We start from the raw sequence: 23,697 nt of genomic DNA on the forward strand, positions 1-23,697 counted from the left end.
ATATGCATATATGTTTTGTGTTTGTTATACTGTTGTCGGTTTTATGCCGAGGGTCTATCAGATACAGCCTCTCTACTTCACCTAAGGTAGTGGTGTGATTTGCGTACACTTTACCCTCCCCAGACTCCACTAGGTAGGAATACACTGGGTATGTTGTTGTATAATAAAGGGAAACCTGCAATTAACAGAATTAAGTCATATGCTTCTGATTTTGCCAGTACAAGTGAATTTCAAAATTTCTCAAAGACAGGCGGGTCGGGTTCTGTCTGAAAGCAAAACTGGCCTAATCTCTTATGAAATAGAAGCCCAATTTCATTTAAAGAAAACTCCAGCGAAAAGGAAAAGTGGACACGTGAGGAGCATGTGTCTTTTTAAAGACTTAAATGATCTAAAATTAAAGGCTTCTAATTCACCGAGGTCATTCGGCGACTGGGAAAACAGAGTGCAACAACTTGACACCTCCAGCACGCCAAAGAAGGCTATCAAAGAAGGCTATCAGAAGGGGAGATTCAAACATGCAAACGAAGGCAGTAACCTAACTCCAGAGATCGTAAATAAATTATCCACATAAGAGAGAGTTGATGATATAGGAGTTCGTGATTCACAAAAAACAAAAAGGGATCAACAAATTCAACCAATAATCGACGCAAAACTTGTGAATATTCAATTACCCAGCATACAAGAAGTAGCAAAAATTGAAGCTTCAAACTGGGTAAACTCCCACATCTTATAGTGAGCAACACCTATAGGGTAGGTTTTGAGAAAGAAACACTAGCTCTTCTCGTGAGAATTGGTGAAAGGAAAGTTGCTTTAGATAAAAATTGTAAAGCGAAGACAACTATAACCCCAAAAAGTAGAGGAATTGGGAAGAATGAGTTAAAAAAATCTAAAATCACGCCTGAATAAAGAAGTAGAAAGGGTCATGAACGAGGGAAAAAATTTACCTTTGACTTATAAATGAAAATCAAATTAATCACTTGGAATGTGAAGGGGCTCAATAGACGGAGCAGCAGAGTAATGATCAAAAGTTTATTTCAGAAATGGAAGGCTGACATCTATTGCTTGCAAGAAACAAAAATTCATACAGGAATAGAAAACATAGCCAAAGAGCTCCAGTCATGCAGATGGATGAAATGTGGGTATATGGAGGCAAAAGGTAGCAAAGGGGGAATTTTGATCATGTGGGGTAGTAGGAACTAGAGGGGGACTCAGGTCGAGATGGGCCAGCATTTCATAACTTATGAATTTGTCTCAACTCAAAACTCTTTCACCTGGCACTCAACAGGAGTGTATGCTCCACACACCAGAGAAGAGAAATTAGTTGCTGGGAAGAGATATTTGCAATTAAAAAGTATGTGGGGGGCCTTGGGTGGCATGTAGTGATTTCAACACAATCAGAAATATGGGGAAAGAAAAGGTGCCATAGAATCACTAATGTAATTTTACAAGGTGGATTGAAGAAATGAAACTGCATAATCCTCACATGAGTAGAGGAAAATTCACATGGTTCAGGGGAGTCAATCATTCTAGTGCAACCAGACTCGATAGATTTTTGTTCTCTATGGAGTGGGAGGAAAGCTTTAGGATAGTTTTAAGAACATTAGATAAAAGTTGATGCCCAGAGTCTGATCATTGTACTGTCATGGAGATTGGGAACAGAAAATATCAAACTTTGGGAACAGAAAATATCAAACTTTAAGTTTGAAAATTAGTCGTTAAAACTAGAGGGTTTCAAAGAACTGGTGCAGTCATGGTGGAATGAATTCTCTGTGGAAGGTTGTCCAGACTACAAGTTGAACTACAAGCTAAATGTTAAACTCAGAATGCTCAAACAAAATCTGAAACATTGGAGCAGAACCACCTTTGGGGAAATGACCAACAAAAAGAACAGTTTACTAGAGGAACTGGCAGAAATTGATGTAGAAACCTATCGGGGAAGAAATGATGGTATGAGCTACCATTGTAGTTGAATTGAAAGATATGGCTCAAAATGAGGAGACAAAATGGAGACAGAAATACAAAGTGTTGTGGTTAAAGCAGGGGGACAACAACACAAAGTTCTTCCAAAGAATGGCCACTGCTCAGAAGATTCAACATTATTGACAAATTAGTGGTTAGAGGAGAAGATTGTAGAACCTGATGAAATTAAGATAACTATGGTTGAGTTTTATAAAAGAATTTACCTAGAGCCAGAAAGTTGGAGGCCAGGTATTGACATGATAGATTGCTCGACCATACCACAGGAGGAACAAGATTGGCTTCAAAGACCTTCTCTGAAGAAGAGGTGCTGAATGTAATCAAGCTATGTGATGGAGACAAAGCTCCGAGCCCAGATGGATTGACAATGAGTTTATTCAAGGTTTGTTGGGACACTGTGAAGGTGGATCTACTGGAAGCTGTTTATAATTTCCATCAGAAAGAGTTAATTTGAGAAGTCTTTCAATGCCACCTTCATGCCTTAATACCGAAGAAAGATGGAGCTGAGGAGCTTAAGGATTTCCGACCTATCAGTCTGTATGAAGTGTCCACAAGATACTTTTCAAGCTTATTACTGAAACATTGAAGTTATGGGGAAACTAGTAAATGAACACCGAATGGCTTTTCTAAAAGGCAGACAAATCAAGGATGCTACTCTCATAGCCAATGAATTAGTGGATTCCAGAGTGAAACAAAAAGCTTCAGGAATCTTATGCAAACTTGACCTAGAGAAGGCATATGACCATGTCAACTGGAAGTTTCTATTGAAGGTGATGAAAGACACGGGTTTTGGTAGAAAATGGGTCAACTGGACACGTTTTTGCATCTATTATACACGACAATAATGAAGGCTTATTTTTTTGTGGGTGGGTGGTTGGGGTGGGGGAGGGGAGGGTTGAGGCAGAGGATTCTTTATCATCTTTTATGTTTATCTTAACGATGGGGGGGCTCAACCACATGATTAGACGGCAAGGGAAAATGGTTCGTTAAAGGGATTCCAAGCTCAGTTGCAGGGACATAGAGATGATGAAAGGGGAGTCACACATCTGCTTTAGGCAGATGACTCACTAATATTTTTTGAAGTTGAAGTATCACAGATGAGGCATGTTACGGCTATCCTCAATATTTTGAAGGCATTTCTGGTCTTCATGTTAATTAGCAAAAGAGTTGTCTTTACACAGTGAACAAAGTTGATAATATAGAGATATTAGTGAACTAAGAGTGTGATGGACTGCTGGAAAGAGATGGGAAGAAGAGAATCAAAAGAGGACTGGTGAGAATAGATTCCTGCAAGCATCTGGTGGACATTATGGAAGGAGAGAAATGCAAGATGCTTTGAAGATAAACGCAACAAAATTTGAAAGATCAAAATGAACTGTCTTAGTCTTATATATTTTTGGTGTAAGCAGGATATAGAGGGGGATATAGAACTTTTTGTTGATTTAATAAGGAACTTGTAAAGCTCTATAGATTAGTTCCTGTGGCTTTCTGGTTTTTGCCCTATGGGATGTAAGTGCTCATTTTCATCATTGTTTGGATGATGAAATTTTGTGAATATACAGTTACCTTTTCCTAAAAAAAAAGAAATGCTTTGCCACTGGGCAACATCAAACTACTTTTATCTAAGATATTGTGCAGACTGTATCTAACCTGTAACTCTGGATAGCACATTTGCGTTGCACATGTTAGGCCATTATCCAGTGCGGAAATTGAACCATGATGATCTCCCTCAATTGTAAGAGCATTTGCTAGCTGAGAATTGAAGTTGCAGTACCATAACCTCCCTGAAAACCTTCAAGAAACTAGTGCAGTTATAATCATAATATATCTAGCACGTGCAAAGTCAAATTTAACACCGACTTAGAACTCAATGGTGAACCTTATTAGAGCTGACTAGACTTATTAAACTATTGGCGATCATATCCAATGACACTTGGCATAAACATAATGGTGTACAAATAAAATGACCAAGAACTTTAAGTGTCCCTAAAATTAAAGAGGAAATCAGTAATATTGGCAAGTACAAATGATACTTAAATGGCAATTGGCATAATACATAAATATGACCCTAAACTTGACACCAAATTACAACATTGACCTTAAACTTTGACAATGCACAAGTAGGCCCTTTAACTATACAAAACTTGAAAAAATAAACACTCCGATTTTGCAACTTACACGCGTGTACCTCACTTCCGCCTACATGGATTAGTCATCCACTCAGATGTTGCCATCTAATAAAAAAGATACATTATAACTATGACCTTTAACTTTGTCAGTGCACAAGTAGGCCCTTTAACAATACAAAAGCTGAACAAAAAAACCCTTCAATTCTAACTCCGATGCGCGTGGTCTTGAGTGTATACGCACATTTTGCCACATAGGATTGGAGTGTTTATTTGTTCAGGTTTTGTATAGTTAAAGGGCCTACTTGTGCATTGTCAAAGTTCAAGGTCAATGTTATAATTTGGTGTCAAGTTTAGGGTCATATTTATGTATTATGCCTAATTTGCTTAAGATTTGAAAAGATACTTATGTTACTCATGAGATATACAAGAACGTAGATTGTTGTAACATCCCGACCCTTCATTTTGAGTATTTGAATTGTGTTCCTCGATTTGAGACTTTCCATAGGTTCATAAGTGTTTTGGGACTTGTCGGGATGGTTCGGAATGGGACCCAAGGGCTCAGCTGAGTTTTGGACACAAATCACATTCAGCTGCTGCAGATTTAATTTTTTTTATTACACGTGGCAATTGCAGCTTGTGAGGCTCACATTTGGACCAAAGGAGTCGCTCTTGCGACAGCTTAGGATCCGGTGAAGGCCAGCTTTTGCGATGAGCCTATCGCAGATGGGGAGCCACAAAAGCGGCAAGGTATCACAATTGTGTTCAATGGATCTCTGATTTCTTGCAGTATAAAAGGGCTGAATTCGGGATTTTTGACACTTGAGCTCTCCATATTTTACGAGCTAAGTTACGCGTTGAGGGATTTATGGGCATGCATTCAACATATATCACCAACGTAATCATCTATGTCTAATTTAGTGATTGCACAAGATTATATGCTGGATTTGAGTCTTCAAACATGGGATTTGAAGTGTAAAATTAAATTGTGGATACAGGAGATAAACTGTAAATTACTAACTTTAGGATTTGAGCGTGTAAATAGACATGAAACGAAAATCTAAACATAGAATTGGAATTCTTAGCTAATGGGTTTTGACCATGGCGCTTGGGTTTGACATTGGTTGATTTTGACCTAGACCATGTATTAAATTATGGGATTGAGTTTCTTAGCTTCATTTGACGTTGTTAAGTATTCTTTTGGCTAAAGTTGAGCCCTTTGGATGCGTCCAGGCATGGAAAGGCGGCCTTGAGGAGTTAAGGCTCACTTGATCCGAGGTAAGTTAAGACTTCAACCTCAATAGCAGAATTTTTTCCAAACTTTGTGTTGTATGTTCTTTGTAGCGAGAGGGTAGCATATATATGGCGTGACGAGCATATATGCGACTACCAGGTAATTGAAAGGGGTTTACTTGGAATCATAGAGTTTAGCATTACTTTCCGTACAAGTACAGGGGTTGAAAGTGGTTGGTGACCATATTCATTGAAGCATACAAAGAATGTCATTAAGAGATGGAGTACAAAGGATCATTTTGCAGAATTCTTCTGCACTTTTAAATACAACGAGAATGGCAGGTATATAAGATTTATTGCAATACAAGGGCAAAACAAATCTATCGTTATTACTCCAGAAAGCTTGAACAGAGGAGGTTGGGGGAATATTGCACACAAAATAGCCAAGTTCATCCAAGCACCAGAAAGACCTCAGGAGGCTGAGCCTTGTCCTACAGACCAGCTAACGACATCCTTCAAGGAAGCTTGCAGAAGTAATAGATGGACCACAGAGACTCTGAGAACAGCACAAATACAGATCTAGGACAACAACATCAAAATAAAGGGAGGAACTTCTGGATCAGAAAAAGAATTGAAGAATAGATGCACTGTTGGTAGATTCCAGAACTCAGTACAGGAGCCGGTCACACTGAATGACATCAGAAAGTGGGCAAACAACACATGGAAGACAACTTGTGGAATCAATGTCTTTGTGATCACTTTCTATTCGAATGCCGTCAAGGGAAGTGGCAGAACATGCACTATCAGGCGAGTGGATCTGGAAGAAGAGGAAGATACCATTCAAGTGGTGGAAACCATCGAGGGGTTGCTGGCCAGCAGAGATCAAACGTGACTGGGTTTGGATCAGACTTAAAGGGCTTCCTCTAAACTTATGGTCCGAAAAAAATTTCACAACAGTCGAAGACTACTGAGGCGACTTTATTTAAACAGAGGAAGAAACTACCCTGAAAAACCACCTTCACTGGGTTCGCATCAAGGTACGGGTGACGGAAAGAAAGTTCCAAGATAGATTGAGCTATAAAATGACATTCATATCTACACTATTTCGATATGGGTCAAAGCTCCAGTCACCATCAGAACAGAAATGGAAAGGAGAGAGGAAACAACTTTTGGTCCAGCGGATAATAGAGTTACCGAGCGCACTTTTACGAAAGATTCAGTGGGTCCCGCGGGAGCACGTGGATACAGCAAAAAGGGGAAACAATTTGAAATTTAAAACATGTGGCCCACAAACAAAAGACAAAGGGCCTCTTTGGGCTGTGGCGGGTCAAATTAAACAATGAGAATACATGGGATCTGATTTAATAAGCCCAATCAGACACAAGATCCTATCAACAAGGAAGAAGCCCAATATGAGAACTTTATGTCCATGGAAATCACCACTAACTTGTCAAAACGATCAATAAGTAACAGAGTTCGAGACCTGGAGATCAGAAATGGAGATAAAGAAAGTATCACAAGGACGACCGAGCAAATGGAAGCAGAAACAAGAATTGCGGGATCTGAGCAAACAGGAAACGCGGAAAGTTTAGTTATGCAATTGAAAGAGCAGGGAGAAGATACAATAGTATCAATGAAGACGTTCCTTTTAAAATCCATTTGCCAACGGAGGAGGTCAATCAAAACAATAGCTCATCTGAGTGGATCCAACAACACATCATCAAATTTAGCTCAGAATTTGGGGTAAATTTTAAGGGTTGTTAAGAGAAGGCTGAGGAATATTTTGTGGCAATAGACAGGAACAAGAAACAGAACAGTGGAATGCAAGCCATAGTGAAGAAGAAGGGGTTGAATGAACTGAAAGGTCTATAACTGGATACCAAGTTCTGGAGTAATGGATCTAGGAGCAGAGGGGGATACTTAGCATTAAAAGATCAATGCTAAAAATAGTGTCTTGGAATGTTAAGGGCCTGAATTGCAGCAGGAAAAGGAAATTAGTTAGAAATATGATTCAGAATTGGAAAGCTGATGTGGTGTGCCTACAGGAAACCAAATTAAAGGGGAATATTTTAGAAATCATAAAGGAAGTTTGGGGGAACAAAGGGGCAGAACATGTACCATTGGAAGCTAGTGGGACTAGAGAGGAATAGTCATAATCTGGGACAAAAGGAATTGGGAGGGGGAAGAAAGCAGTACAAGCATGTATTCTGTTTCTGCTAGATTTAGGAGAAAGAACCAGGCATGTATTCTGTTTCTGCTAGATTTAGGGAAAGAACCAAGATTTCAACTGGCACTTGACTGGGGTTTATTCAACAAATGATAGAAAGGAGAGGGAAGAAACATGGGGAAGTGGGAGCTGCCAGAGGACTGTGTGAAGGGCAATGGGTATTATGTGGTGACTTTAACACAGTCAGACATCCTTCTGAGAAGAAAAAGTGCAATATGATTAGCAAAGCCATAACTGATTTCTCGGATTTCATTGAAGATATGGAACTAATGGATCTTGATATTGCAGGGGGGAAATTCACTCGGAAAAGAGGGGATAGACAGGACAGTGCAGCACGGACTGATAGATTCCTCATTTCAGAGGAGTGGGATGCAAACTTCAGAAATATTAGATAATTAATCTTACATAGAGTCACTTCTGATCATTCTCCGATATTGCTACAATGTGGGAACTGGGAGAAGACCAACTCATATATCAAGTTTGAGAATAGGTGGTTGAAGATAGAAGGCTTCAATGACGAAGTGACAGAATGGTGGGATTCTTTCGACATTCAAGGGAGTCCTGATTTTATCCTTGTGGCCAAACTGAAAGCTTTGAAGAATAAATTGAAGGACTGGAGAAAAACTAGCCAGGGAAACCCTGGCATTCAGAAACAAAATGTTCTTGCTCAATTGGCTGAATTAGAAGAGATACAGGAGCACAGGTGTCTCCTCCAGGAGAAAGAGAGAGCCTCGAGATTAGCTGATAGCCCCTAGATTGGCTGACTATGGAGTTCGAAGACAGCCTGCAAGAAAGAGATTTCTTGGAGGCAATGATCTAGAGCCACATGGTTGCAACAAGGGATAGGAACACTAAGTTTTTCCACAGGATTGCTAACGTCCATAGAAGGAGCAACACAATAGACAAGCTGAAAGTGGGAGATACAGTGGTAGAATATCCAAAAGAAGTGAGGAAAGAGATTGTGACCTACTATGAGAAGCTGTACACAAAAACATAAACATGGAGACCAGACTATGCTATGAGAAATTGTCCCAGGATTGGGGAGGAAGACAAAAACATCCTTGATGCTCCTTTTGAAGCCCAAGAAATTTTGGGAAGTATTAGAGCCTGCAGGGGACAAAGCTCCTGGGCCTGATGGATTTTCTCTAGCATTCTTCTCTCAGTTCTAGGAAATTATCAAGGGAGATCTGGCTATCCAACAGTTTCATGAAGCAGAGTTCTTTGAAAAAAAGTATCAATGCAAGGTTTGTGGCATTAATACCTAAGAAGCAGGGAGCAATGGAGCTAAATGACTTTAGACCAATCAGTCTAATTGGTGGGGTTTATAAAATCATTGCTAAATTACTTGCGGAAAGACTAAAGAAAGTTGTTCAAACGCTTGTGGTTAGACCGCAGATGGCATTTATAAGGGGGAGGCAAATTATAGATACAATCCTAATTGCCAGTGAGTGTGTGGATAGCAGAAAAAGAATTCTCAAACCAAGCATTCTATGCAAACTGGACATCCAGAAAGTATACGATCACACACTTGTGGGTAGACAGCAAGTAATTTAGCTGCTAAATTACTTGCGGAAAGACTAAAGAAAGTTGTTCAAACGCTTGTGGTTAGACCGCAGATGGCATTTATAAGGGGGAGGCAAATTATAGATACAATCCTAATTGCCAGTGAGTGTGTGGATAGCAGAAAAAGAATTCTCAAACCAAGCATTCTATGCAAACTGGACATCCAGAAAGTATACGATCACACACTTGTGGGTAGACAGCAAATGGCATTTAGAAGGGGGAGGAAAATTATGGATGCAATCCTAATTGTCAATGAGTGTGTGGATAGCAGAAAAAGAATTCTCAAACCAGGTATTTTATTCAAACTGGACATCCAGAAAGTATACGATCGCCTGAATTGGAACTTTCTCATTCATATGTTGCAAAGAATGGGATTTGGTACAAGGTGGATTAGATGGATCAAACATTGCATAAGCACAGTGGGGGTTTTCAGTCTTAATAAACAGAAGCCCAAATAGCTTCTTCTCTTCCCAAATGGGATTAAGGCAGGGGATCCTTTATCCCTTTTCTGTTTATTGTGAAGATGGAAGGAACGAGCAACATGGTGAATACAACAAAGTCTAGGGGTTGGATAAGAGGTTTTCAGGCAGGGGTGGGTGAGAACCTGGAGATTACTCACCTACAATATGCAGATGACACCCTAGTTCTTTGTGAGGCTGACGAGGAACAAATTCTGATGTTAAGGGTGATTTTCATCATTTTTGAAGCAGTTTCTGGACTTCATATCAACTGGGGGAAAGCTTAATTTACCCCATTAATAAAGTACCACAACTGGAATCCTTGGCAGAGAAGCTAGGAGAGAGAATAGGGGAGTTTCCTACCACTTATCTGGGTATGCCCTTAGGTGCCAAAAGAAAATCAAAGGGATTTGGAATGGAGTAGCGGAAAAATATGAAAAGAAGCTAACAAGTTGGAAGAGTCAATATTTGTCTAGGGGTGAAAGATTGACTCTTATTAATAATGTTCTACATGCACTACCATCCTACATGATGTCCATATTCCCTATGCCTGCTAGTGTGATCAAGAGACAGGATGCAGTGAGGAGAAACTTTTTGTGAAAGGGTAGTGAAGACTAGAAGAAATTCCACCGGGTTAAATGGAGTGAACTGACTATAGACAAGGCGAAAGGAGGTATGGGAATCAGAAATCTAAAGAAGCAAAATCAGAGTTTGAAGATGAAGTGGCTTTGGAAGTTCACAAACGGTGAAGACATGCTATGAAAGGATGTGATCATCAATAAATACGGAATGGAGGGTAAGTGGATGACAAACCTGGTATCAATACCATATGGCTGTACAGTGTAGAGGGAAATTAGGAACCTATGGCCACTAATGCAGACTAGAACCAGGTTCAAGGTTGTAAACGGGCAGAAGGTCTCTTTTTGGAATGGCAAGTGGATTGGAAATGCCCCTCTGAATAGCATGTACCCTGATCTATTCTCTCTATGTCAAACACAACATACAACTGTAGCAGAAATGAGGACAGAACAAGCATAGAAGCTGCAGTTCAGAAGGCATTTGAATGATTGCTTCTTTCCATGTAACTCTGCCAGATTTCACCAATCTAGTGGAAGAAGAGGATAGAATGGAATGGCAGAAGGATAGTACAGGAAAATTCTCAATAAAATAGCATGCAAAGAGCTCAATGCATCAGAATTTCAGAAAAAGGATTGGCCATGGAAGATGATTTCGAAAGCTAAGGTCCCTTACAAAGTGAATTGCTTCACATGGCTCATAGCCAAAGATGCAGTAGTGACTCAGAAGAACCTGAATAAAGGGGATTTCAGATGTGTTTCAGTTGCTTCTTACGCAAATAACAGCTAGGGACAGTCAACCATCTTTTTTACATTGTAAGTAGACAGATCAATTGTTGAGAACGTTCATTAGTTTGAGAAAGACCAGCTGGGTGAAACCAAGAATATAACAGGGCTTCTCAATTGCTGGAACTAGGTGGGAAATGCAGCACAGAAGGAAGAGAGATGGAAGATTGTCCCTGCTTGCATCTGGTGGACAGTGTGCAACAAAAGGAACTTGAGGTGTTTTGAAGACAAGCACAACAATTTACAGAGCTTTAAGATGAATTGTCTAGCTTTGTTTATTTTTGGTGTAAACAAAATGTAATAGTTCAAGCACAAGACATCTTTGGCGTTCTAAATTATATATAGAAACAAGTGATATACGTAAAGATTGTAAGATGTAACACTTTTGAAGGGGAGCTACACTTTAGTTGTAGTATACCTGCGGATATATAGACTACTATTACCATTCTAAAAAAAGTGTAATTGCTTTCCCAAAAATATAAAAGTAAAATGCAGTTGAATTTAACCTTCTGCACACTATTCTCTATGCTCTCAAAACATCTTGAATTCCTTTCTTTCCATATAGAGCACCATATAGCACCAGGGATAATTCTCCATCTACCTCGGCCCTTTGCATGCATACCAGCTTCCTCCCAGCGCATTAAAGTCTCAGATACCTTCCTACGCATTGTCCAAGAAATGTCTTTAAGATATGTTGCTCGGACTTTTCAAAAATGTCAACAAGTGCGTGTTAGATTCGCCAAAAGTAGCATATTTTTAGAGAATCTGATACGGGTGCGGCATCAAAAGTGAAGAGTCCGCGCAACTTAGCCTTTAGGACTTCAAAAAAGTTTCCAAAGTTGTTAAATATACTTGTAATGTATAAATAGATGGTTAACAATCTAAAGATTCTCCACCGAAGAAACATCTAGAGCACAAGGTTATCCCTTTCTTCATGACATGATCCTGTGTAAAAACTGCTTCCTTGGCAGTAACCAGACAAAGTAGGATATGTTGTGAGGTATCCTACTTTCCATATTTGCTTCCATGACCATCTTGGACCCTATTGATTTGTTTGGTTCATCATCTTGTGGGCTTTGTTGACTCTGAACATTCCTTTTTCATTTCCCATCCACCATAGTACGTCCTCCCCTATCTCCAGTCCATTGAATGAGTCCACAGTATGTAAAAACTCAACTACTCTCATTACCTCCCCATCATTAAGTTACCTTCTGAAATTGAAATTCCAGCGATGTGGTGTCCATAGTTCTGCTATAGTCCTTTGTTGAAACAATACCAAGTTGTAGCTATCAGGAAAAAGCACTTACATATTCCCTTCCTCATGTCAATTGTCCTTCCAGAACATAGTCTTGTTTCCATCCACCACTTTTACCTCTGAGTTGCTTTTAACTTCATATCACCCGAGTCTAATAGATCGCCAGAGGTTAACCCCATATGGTTTAGGCAACTCTTTAGTCATCCATCTATCTTCTTCAGTATATTTAGCCCCAATCACTTTCCTCCATAGCATTTGGTTATTGTTTCATATTTCCACAACCATTTTATCATGAGAACCTTACTTTGAATTTTCGGGTTCCTTGTTGCCAACCATCCGATCTTCTTGTTAGTTGTCACTATATTACACTTTACCCAGTGAAAACCTTGTCTTGACTACCCTACCACAAGAATTTCCTTCCGATACTATCCAACATCTTAATGACCCCTCCATGCAAGGGAAAAAAAGACATCATGTAGGTAGGTAAGGCATCTCGTATTGAGTTGATAAGTGTAGGACTTCCTCTTATAGTATTTCCTAGAGAAAATACTAAGCCTTCCATACTTGCCAATTTCTTCTCACACTTCTCAATCACATTGTTCCATATGTCTATTGACTTGGATTTGGCTCCCAAAGGTAATCCCAAGTACGTAGTTGGCAGGGCACCTATTTCACCACCCAGAATTAATGCTAACCAGTTCATGTTTACTAACAGGATAAATTACACTCTTCCTCCAATTAATATGTAAACCAGATATCCCTTCAAATAGAAATAGTATCACCCTTAAGCACTGAAGTTGTTCCTCCTCGGCAGCACAGAAAATGAGGGTATCATTGCATATTGCAAGTATGCCACTTCTCTTCTTTCAACAACTTCTCTAGCAACATGAAATTCCCTAAGCCATCCTCTCAGGTTTGTTGTCTTTATCATGTTATTCAGTCCCTCCATAGTGATCAAAAACAAGAAAGGTGAAAGGAGGATCACCTTATCTAGGTCCCCTTTGTATTTGAAAGAAGCCTGCAGGGTTGCCATTGAAAAGAATGGAGAACCTAATAGTTGAAACACAATATTTTATCCAGTTTAGCCACTTTTGCCCAAATCCCATCATCTCCAGCATCTTCACTAAATATTTCCAATTAACATAATTATAAGTCTCTCTACATCCAACTTACGGAGGACCTTCGATTTCTTTTGTTTGTTCCTAGAATCAATAACTTGAATTTGCAATCAATACAGCATCCATAATCTGCCTCCTTTGATAAATGCCATTGGTTGTGAGTCTACTAGCTTGTCAATCACCCTCTTCGGCCTTTCAGTCATAACTTTGGATATCAGCTTGTATATACTGCCAATCAAGCTAATTGGTCCCTCAACTCCTTAGCACCTTTCTTTTTAGGGATTAGAGCTATAAAAGTTGCATTAAGACCCTTCACAAATACTTCCTAATCATAAAAGTTTTGACAAGTGTCCATAATGTCTTGCTCCACAACATCCCAACAATTGATGAAGAATCCCGAAGTAAATCCATTAGGGTGTGGAGCTTTGCCAGTTGCACACAACTTAAGGCATCTCAAAACTTCATTTTCCTCAAAGTTGTCTGGAGGGGCTAGACTTTCTTCTTCTGTTAGACAGGGCACTGCAGATTCTAATACACAGGACTCCACTGGGTGGTTTCCTTGTATAGCGTCTGATAATAATCAATGATTTCCCATTCACTTCTACATGGTTCCTAGGTGATTTCTCCTTGTAGCATAAGTTGATCAATATTGTTGAATCTTCTGTGCGCATTTGCCATTTTGCTAAAGAATTTAGTATTCTTATCACCCTCTTTTGGCCAAAGTGTTCTTGATTTTTGTCTTCCTGAGATTTCCTCCTTTGATCAGCTCATCATACTTCAGCATCAGCTCAGCTTTTCTAGCAATCTCCTCTGAGTATTCTATCTTCCCTCTCAACATCAAGAATGACATCTGTTCAAGCAGTTTCTTTCTCTGAGTACTCAGATTACCCTCTTCCCGTACCTCCATTCTTTGAGCTTAACTTTCAGTCCCTTTAGCTTGCAAGCCAGTATGTAAACAACTTTACAATAAAGTAAAGAGAAAAGACAGCATTTTCCCCCTGAACTTGTCCGCTCAACTTACTTTAGCACTTAAACTAAACTTCCATTTATTTACCCTCTTGACATCTTTAAAGTGAATTTATTTCACCCCTAATGCTGACGTGGCATCTTCAAGAAAAAATAGGCACGTTTATTTTGTAAAAAAAATTAATTTCACTAATATTATATTTTAAATATAATAGAAATTTAAAAAAAAAATTGGACACCTTTTTCTTCTTTTCTTCTCCAAAACATCATCAACAACAACACTTAAATTCCTCCATTAACAACCTCAAATCCATTCTCCACCAACACTCTCCTTCAATTTTTTTCATTGTCCTCTATTAACACCATCAAAGAACAAACACAAAGACACTAAATTAAAAAAATTTCTCCATTGAATATCATCTCAACCTTCAATCCAACTCCCTCAAAATTTGGACAAAAATTGAATTAAATTGATGATTTTATCTTTGAACCACTTATCAATGAGATTTCTTTTGATTTTTACTTTTAAATTTTTTTGTTAATAAGACAATTTTTGAATAGTAAAACACATGAAAAAATTAATTTTAACTTGATGGAGATATTTTTGTGTTTGAACAAGAAAGGAGGGGGGTGGGGGGCTGGAAAGGAGAAACAGCGACAGGGGAAAACCTGTTTGCAGGGATGGGGGCTGAACGAAGAGGGGATATTTTTGTATTTGAACAAGAAAAGAGGGGGGTAAGCTGGAAGGGCAGAAAGAGCAGGAAGTGGGGGTGGGGCTGGAAGGGGAGAAGGGAGGGAGGACCTATTTGCAGGGGTGGGTTGCGGAGGGCTGGAAGAAAGGGTATGAAAAAGAAAGAAAATAGGGTGAGGGGTCGGGAGCATTTTTTATTTAATATATATTTTCAATATATATAAAAATAGTACACATATATTTTTTACTTTTTAAAATAAAAATACATAAAATTAGATATATAAAATATATATTATTTAAATGAAAATGGGGTAAGGGTGGGGGGCATTTTTCATTTAATATATATATATATAAAATACATATTATTTAAATACATATATACATATTATTTAATATATATATATATATAAAAAATAAATATATATATATAAATAGTACATATATATTTTTTAATTTTTAAAACAAAAATACATAAAAATAGTATGTGTGTGGGATTACTTTTTTAAAAAAAATTATAACTTCTTATGTGGCAGTGACATGGCATTGATTTGGCACTGACATGGCGCTTGTAGTGCACTCTCCATTGTAAGACTGTCATTGTGATTTTGAGGATGAAATTAATTCACTTTAAAGATGTTAAGGGGGTAAATAAATGAAAGTTTAGTTTAAGTGCTAAAGTAAGTTAAGCGGACAAGTTCAGGGGGAAATGATGTCTTTTCTCTAAAGTAAATATCAATTGTTTAGTGTTCTCTCCTCATAAAAGGCTCATTGGTAAGGGTAAGTATGTCTTAGAACATTGATGACAACAATGAAGCAGCCATTAAGAGACCATTAAGAGAGGCAAAGCGCTCAACATGTTTTAAGCCTCGGTAAGGCTTAAGCTCGCTTTAAGCGCCTTTGACAACACTGGTAGTAGCAATAGCCTGAATGTTACCTCTCTGATTGGAAAAATACTACTTTTTCTCTAGTTCACCTTCAAGCTAGACATAACTTCAAGAACCACCAGCATAACTTCAAGAACCACTAGCATGACTCTAATATAATGAACCTGTTCCACATTAGCTTCACAGGAATTACGATGTCATCTGCATAACGCAGAAGGCAAATTTCCCGATCACCCTCCCTAATCTTGAAACCTCTCTCAACCAATTATTTTGGAGTGATATTCTCACTTTACTACTAAAACCCTCCATAGCTAGTAAGAACAGAAATGGGATTGGGGTCCCCTTGTTTGAGTCCCTTTTCAAATGGAAAAAAAAAAACAATAAGCTTTCCATTTACAAAGTAAAGAACCTAATAGTTTTAACCAAAAATTGATCCACTTCAACCATTTATACAAAAACTAACAACTTTAATACTCCATTTGGTAGCCTTTAGCAAAGATCTATGGGACTCAGCGAAAGGCATTACGAAGTAAAACTTTCATAATTTATCGCGTTTCTGGCTAGAAAGAGATGACAGTCCAACAAATTTGTAGGCCTCATGAGGGTGTTATCCACTTGGACTTAAGATTCAGAAGGAACCTTAATGATTGGGAGATGGAAAAATTTCACAATTTGATAGAGCTTTTCTATGGGCTAGACTCACCAAACTTATTGGATATCTAGAGGTGGCAGAATAGTGGTGACGGCTTATTCACCATTAGCTCTTTTTATAAGAGTTTTCTATTGAGAGAGGAAGGTCATTTTCCCATAGCTCCATACGGATCCCAAGAACACCATGGAAGGTTTGTTTCTTTGTTTCATTGGTAGCAAGAGATGCGATATTAACAGTGGAGAAGTGGAGAATGTGAGAAAGAGGAGAATCACCTGTCTTAGTTGGTGTTTCATGTGTAAAAGTGAAAGTGAAAGTGAAAGTGTATACCATTCTTTTGCATTGTAAGGTGGCTAGTCGGTTATGGAGGTGACCCTAAAATTTTTAGGATGCAATGGGTCATGTCGGGTACAGTCGGGTACAGTGAAGGAGGTTTTGCAAAGTTGGACATAGAAGGGGAAAGGAAAGCTTGAGGGCATGGTGTGTTTCCCCCTTAGCAATCATGTGGGTCATTTGGAAAGAAAGGAATAAGAGGGCTTTTGAAGAGGTGGAACTTGACTTTGTAAAACAAATGAGTAGTGTTATGTCTCTAGTTTAGTGTACTTGCGAGGTTCTAATTTATATAGAGGATTGCATATCTTTTGTTGAGAACTATATTGTGCTGTGGGTTCTCTTCTTTTATATACGGCTTGCATATGGGGTTCCTACAAATGTTAATAAAATTATTTACCTTAGCAAAAAAAACTAGTGTTGTTGTAGTAAACTCAACTTCTAATAGCTTTTGCATATAAATAAGCTATAACCGCCATCGCCAACAGTAACTACTCAAGGTGTAAGAGAAGGCATACCCATCTTCAGAAGTTGAAATAAGTTCTAAACCCTTGTTCAATATCTGCTTTTGTGAAGGAATAGCCCCCACTAGTTGGTAACACTGGCTCAACAAGCTGTATGCTCTGCATTTGAGCTCAAAGCATGACGGAATGGACTTCAACAGCAATTGCTGAACCATGTAAGCATCTATTAGTAAAAGAATAAAAATCCTCATCCAACAAACACAAATTGTTTAACATCCCACAAAACAAAACATCAAAATGAATTTCAGCATAAATAAGTAAATAAATAAATATCCGGTATTTTAATGAAAGAGATCCAAATGCAACAAACTGAAAATTGAGGATTCATTGCTGACACCAACTAGCTTGGGATTGCAGCACCCTAGTGATTAAAGAACAGGAATGATTAGGGAACCAAGGTCAGGCAAGATAGATAATGAGTTCTTCCCACTTACTTAAGTGTTGATGTTAAGAGTTATTTTTTAGTGTGCTAGTACAAAATAAAACACCCGGTGGACTAGTTTTACAAAAATTACTAATAGCCTATTTGGCCAAGAATCTTGAAGCCTGAAGGACCTCTGTTTTTTCAAATAAAAGTATCATTTTTTTTTATAGATTTGAGCTGTTTGGCAAACCAAAAAATAAGTGTTCTTGAGAAGCAATAGAAGCAGTTTCTCTATTGTTGCGAAGAACCTACAAATTTCTGTTTTTTAAAAGAAGCTTTAGAAGAACTTACTATAAATTTATATTTAGCAAACTACCCCTCATTAATTTAATAAATCTATCTTTCAGTTAAGTACAACTTCTTTCTCCTCCTCCTCTTTTGGATTAAGTCTATCAACTATAAATACGAGTTACTTCCCCATTTTTTCTACCATTTCTTTCCTCTATCTCTGCTCTTCCTTTTTGGAGTAACAAAGTCATTGCAGAATTTTCAATGTTTTGTAAATCAAGTTAATATTTTTTTCTCTCTCAAGGCATGATTTCCTTTTGTTTGAAGTATACCAATTTCAAGATTTCTTTTTAATAGATTGATCAGATTGTAATATTGTAGACTGTTTAACTCTTCTGAAATAATACCTCAGAAAAAAAAAAAAAACTCCTTTGAATGTAACTCTTGTTTCTAAAATCCAAGTCATGCATTTGATTTTTTCCCACAACAATCTGAGATGTAGAATTGAAAGAACATTTGGAATGGATTTTTATTTATATGGATGGATTGATGTGGCAGCAAAAGTAGAGGATCTAAACTCCAAATGAAAGCAGGCATATGTATGACCGACTTACAGAGCGTTCGAGGTGGGATTTGGCATGGTTGACATTATTGGAGTGGTTTAGAAGGAGATTAGCGATGCGGAGTCGTGTTTTAATCTCGATAATAGGAAGGAACGAGACTTGGCTTTGACATATAGCTTCCAAGCATTTCACCGATTTTCCAATTTCTCCCTTCTTCTCCTCATAATCCGCCAGTACCCAAAGTCCCTCCGCCACTCTTTCCATTCCTTCCAACTTCAATTCCCTTCCAAGTATTTCAAATTGGGGATTTCAACCCGACAGTGAGTTGAATGAAGAAACTACGAATGATTTTAGGGAAAATAGCACCCTTTCATCCTTAAAGAGATTGCTTTTTTCTATTCAGTCCTTGTATTATTGGACAAAACGTGTTTGACCTTTCAAATACTGGTCAAAAAAACGAAAAAGCATAAATAAGCCTGTGTCGCCCCAACTTCCCCAAAAGCATAAATAACTATTGCATGAATTATAACTTTTGCATGAATTATATTTCCCTTAGTAGCTAATATGATCAAAAAAAAAAAAAAAACATACTTTGATTAAAAATATAAGTGGGGTCCACTCTAAATTTTCAAAAAATTTCAACCTCTTCTTCCTCAAATCTCATCACCTTTTCTCTTCTCCTTATTATATTTCTCTTTTTTTTCTCTTACCCATCAACTATCTCCAATCAAATACATATCAAAATATTTTCATGTGAATTTCTACAATAAGATTCTTACACAAAAATCTTCAAGAAAATTTAGTTTATTCCCTCAAAATCAGTTTTCCTCAATAGTTAAATTAACTCCATAACTGTCAAATTCTTGTTTCGATTGAACAAACTGAAACAAGAATCAAATTTCAACAATTTAAATTCAAAATTAAAAATGATAAAACTCAAAAAAATTATCGAATTCAGAGGGGGTGAGGGTGAAAGTAGGGAGGAAAAAAATATTTTTCTCTACACCAATTTCGTTGCAAAGTTTGTTGGTAAACTCTTTTAGCAAATTCAAGCATTTTTTCTTCTGACGTTGCGTGAATTTTATTGGCAGATTATTGTTGTTTTCAACTGGGTTGACCCAACAAAGTGGAACTCAGTGCAAGGAGGGTGATGTTGGTGGTGAGGTTGGGGAATGGGAATTTCAGTGGTGGAGATGGTGAATTCAGCGGCGAAAAGTGGTGAGGTTGGTATATATTCTAGAGCTATGGAGGTGGAAATGGCTCCTCCAGCTAGTGGGGGATGGGGGTTGGTTTGGAAAAGAAACTTTATTCTTTTTTCTTAATATATGAAGTATTTAAAAAAAAAAAATCTTACATGGCTCCAATGTGACGCATGTGCTGATGCACTCTTCATAGTGATAGTGATATAATATTTTTGGAGTGGTATAAAATTCATTTAAAAGTTGTTTAGGGGATAAATAATTATTTATAAAGTTAAAGTGCTAACGTGAGTTTTAACGATAAGTTTTTTTTTTGGAGGGGGTATACTTTTTTTCCAAAAAAGAAACTTAACGAAATCTTTATTTTAAAATTGTTATTATTATAGAATTATTAATTAATTTTTTCAACAGAAAAAAAAAGGCTTGCAAATTTAGTCATCAACCTTACATTTTTCATTTGCTTTTATGTATTGTGTCACCTATGGAATTGTTGAAAACGCTAATGATATATCCATGATTTGAAAGTGTCTTATCTTGTTGGTTGTCTAGAAGAAGTTTAAATACAATTAAAAATTGCCTACAAGCACATCCTTTTTTTGTTATTTCACTTACGATATATCTTACTTGTTTTAGTCACAGTGACTTATTGTTACTTACATTAAAAGAATTTTTAGTGGAGTCTTCTCCCTCCAACAACCGTCTCTCAACATATCTCTTTTTTATTTTAAAAAGAAAGAGAAGTAGATCACCTCATCGCTCACGAAGATGGAAGACACTGTTATAGCCTATGGGATGATGAAGAAGAGGTTGGAGATCATCAAGTACTTGTGGCAAAATTGGTGAAGTAATTGGAGTCTGTAATCATGTTATATTGTGCACTATCTTTTTTTCTTCTTTCACTTTTCTAATTCTTCAAATTATTATTCTAAGTTGTCCATGTATGTGAGACCCCATAAAATTTTGATCATTTTATTTTTGGCCTTTCCACGTGCGTAATATCAATTTTTGACTTGATTGTGTTTAGAAATGTTAAAAGGGTAATTTGGAAAGATTTCAGAATTTTTTAAAGGGGTTCGGGATCATTTTGCACACCGTGGCAGTGAGGGTTCGCAATTTTCGTGTCACGGAGATTACGCTCTGCGATATCGGTGTGGCACGGAGGATAACATCTATGATAATAGCGTGTCACGCCAAGGTGTTAATTTCATCAAGTTTTGTTTTTTTCACTTGGAGTGAGGGACTTTTGGGCTTTTTACCCTTTGTACGATCTTTAAATATAAAATAAGTCTCTTTTTTTCAGTTTTAAAAAGATCAAATCATCCTCTTTCTTTCTAAAACTCAAAACCCAAGAACATTAAAAGTTTCACAGTGCATTTATCATCCGGGCTCTATACTTCAATTTGACTTAAAATTTTTGTGTGTTTTAGGCATGTTTCTCTTCTCTAAACTTTAATTTTACATTGTGGCATAAATTGAGTGGATTTTTCATGTGATTAAATTATGGGTTTTAAAATTGGGTTAAGGGATTTTGATTGTTACTAATTAAATCACTTGTCCCATGTTTTGAATTGATTATTCATGTTTTAAATTGATGTTTTTGGAACTTAATTAGTACATTATTTAAATTGTTGGAATGAGGGACATGAGTTTCCCCAAAATTGGATAAATTTTGGCTTGGAATTGCGTGAACCTCAAACCACTTTGTGAATTTGATTTTATTATGAAAAATTGCATGGTTTAAACTTGCTTTTGAACTTAATATATTACATTAATAGATAATTAGATATAAAAATAGATTTGGATGGCCTTGGTGGCTATGGTTTGGATTTTAATAGAACTTGAGAGTTCAATTTGTTTGTGTGAATTGGTTTGGCATGTTTAAGTTAACTTACAAACATATTGGTATAATGATACTAAGTGGTAAATGCCGAATGAATGACTCCTGGGTTACTAGTTGGAACTATGTGCAAAGTGATTTTAATTTGGGCTTAAAGGAGGTTGTGTAGCTCACCGTGAAGGTGTAAGTCCCGGGGGGATGAACACTGGATACCACATTTGTATATACATATATATATATATAGTACAACTGTTCCCATGGTGGCTTTAGTTTTTCGTCAATTCGTGCAGATAACACACACTAAGGCCCTTTCAGTAGATGGGGCTGAATCCATATAGCCCATAGGTGCCTTTAGAATGGATCAAGCTACATAGTCCAGGTTAATGATTTTAAACTCTCATGTTCATGACCCTTGGCCCTATACCGACATCTTGTATATGTATATATGAACGTATGTATGTGATTTTGACTGATTTTGGATATGATATTATTTTATCACTTTCTTGACTTACATGCCAGTGCTTATCCCACTTACCATTCTAAGACGCTACATCATTTCATGATATAGGGTCTGAAGATATTTTTGTTGCTCCTATACAACGTTAGGTGGATTAGTACGTTTGTTTAGTTGTTGTGAAGTAGTGAGCCTCCATCCTTCGAAAGGCCTTATTGTTTCATTATTCTTTATTTATATACTCAGTATTTTTGGATTCTTTTTTGTCATAGTTGTAGACACGTAATTTTATCCCTCTAAAAATTATTTTTACTATTTTACCCCATTTTATCATGCACCCCACTCCATTCCATAATTTTTCCCCCAAAAGGACAAAAAAAAACCAAATCCCTAACAAATCAAATCCTTAATATTCCCTTATCCTAACTAATTTTTACACCTCATCCTAACCACTATCCTACTCCCTATCCTTACCTTACCCCCTACCCTGCCCACGCGGTTTCCACCCCTCATAATACACGGTTTTCTTCACTCACACGAAATATAATGCATACCTAGGTGGGACCCATCAAAATTCCTACAACAATACACGCATACTGCCTACATATACACTCCACATAACAGATAGCAAGAGGGGACGATATAGGAACAGAATACATATACACAAAGAAAACAATAATTAGGCAGCCTCCATTTTTTTTCCATATAGAGATAATATAGGCCATCTCTCCACCATTAATACACACCTGCACATACTAGAAAAATAATACATATGCACTACCATATCTCCTTCACCAATTATATATACCCACCTGCATATACCAACCCACCAGGGACCTCCCTTCAATACATCGATACATACACAGTAGGAGAAGCAGAAAACAAAAGAATAAAAAGGGGTCGAGCACCGAAGAGATAGGGTGATTAGAGAGAATCATGATAGAAGGGGAGAGAATTAAGAGTGACACATATAGAGAAAGGAGAAGAAAGAGAGAAGATATTACAAGGGTGTGACGGTCCGTTGGTCCAGCGATGGACCGTCTATCCAACCATCACAGGCAAGGCAAAAAGTCCAACTCTGGCCCAGGTGTGACGGTCAGGACCAACGGACCGTCGACCCAGCGATGAACCTCGCACCCCACCATCGCATATCCCGTCTAGTGATTTTAAGTCATCTTTAAAAAGGACTTTTTAATTTTTTTCCCACACTTTTAATTCTCAGAAATATCCAGAACGAAGCTAAGGGCTTCATTGTTCATCCAAACATATCAAATCTAGGGTTTCTCCCTTAATAACAAGAACAAATTTCTTCTCCAAGAACTATAAGATCCCACCATAGATTTTACAAATTGAGTTAAGATTCAAGAATCTCGATTTAAAAGCTTCAAGAACCCTTACTCAAGGCTCCAGAAAGAATCTCAAGCAAGTTTTTCACCTACAAGTCAAAATCTTAGGTATGTGGGGTCTGAACAAGGACACTTCTTTTGTCCTTGTGCCCAAAAGTTATTTTAATTATGAGAATATATGATTTTCTATATTTTCTTATGAAATTGAAGTATGGGGTTATACCCTATGTTGTTACTCCTCGAGATTTTAATAGTTCCAATGTTCTAGAAATTGAAGTACATGA

The 23,697-nt window shown here is 37.5% G+C and overlaps 1 protein-coding gene across 8 annotated transcripts in view; it reads right to left on the reverse strand.

Moving 5' to 3' along the window:
- The window catches only part of LOC107842484 (sister chromatid cohesion protein SCC4), a 97,229-nt gene extending 77,383 nt beyond the window's left edge, over positions 1-19,846 (reverse strand). For 2 of the 8 annotated variants that reach the window (XM_047397066.1, XM_047397065.1), the window contains exons 1-3: positions 18,629-19,011; positions 17,357-17,508; positions 3,628-3,769 (exon numbers count right to left, since the gene is read on the reverse strand). In XM_047397066.1, coding sequence (XP_047253022.1) covers positions 3,628-3,769; positions 17,357-17,508; positions 18,629-18,841 — 507 coding nt within the window. In that variant the 5' untranslated portion in view covers positions 18,842-19,011. Of the gene's footprint in view, positions 1-3,627; positions 3,770-17,356; positions 17,509-18,628 lie in introns of those variants that run through there. The other 6 variants (XR_007045122.1, XM_016686356.2, XM_047397068.1 and 3 more) reach the window with 6 other exon arrangements.
- Between the last annotated feature and the right edge of the window lie 3,851 nt (positions 19,847-23,697).

The sequence above is a fragment of the Capsicum annuum genome, chromosome 9 (genome assembly GCF_002878395.1).
Source record: "Capsicum annuum cultivar UCD-10X-F1 chromosome 9, UCD10Xv1.1, whole genome shotgun sequence".
Lineage (NCBI taxonomy): Eukaryota > Viridiplantae > Streptophyta > Magnoliopsida > Solanales > Solanaceae > Capsicum > Capsicum annuum.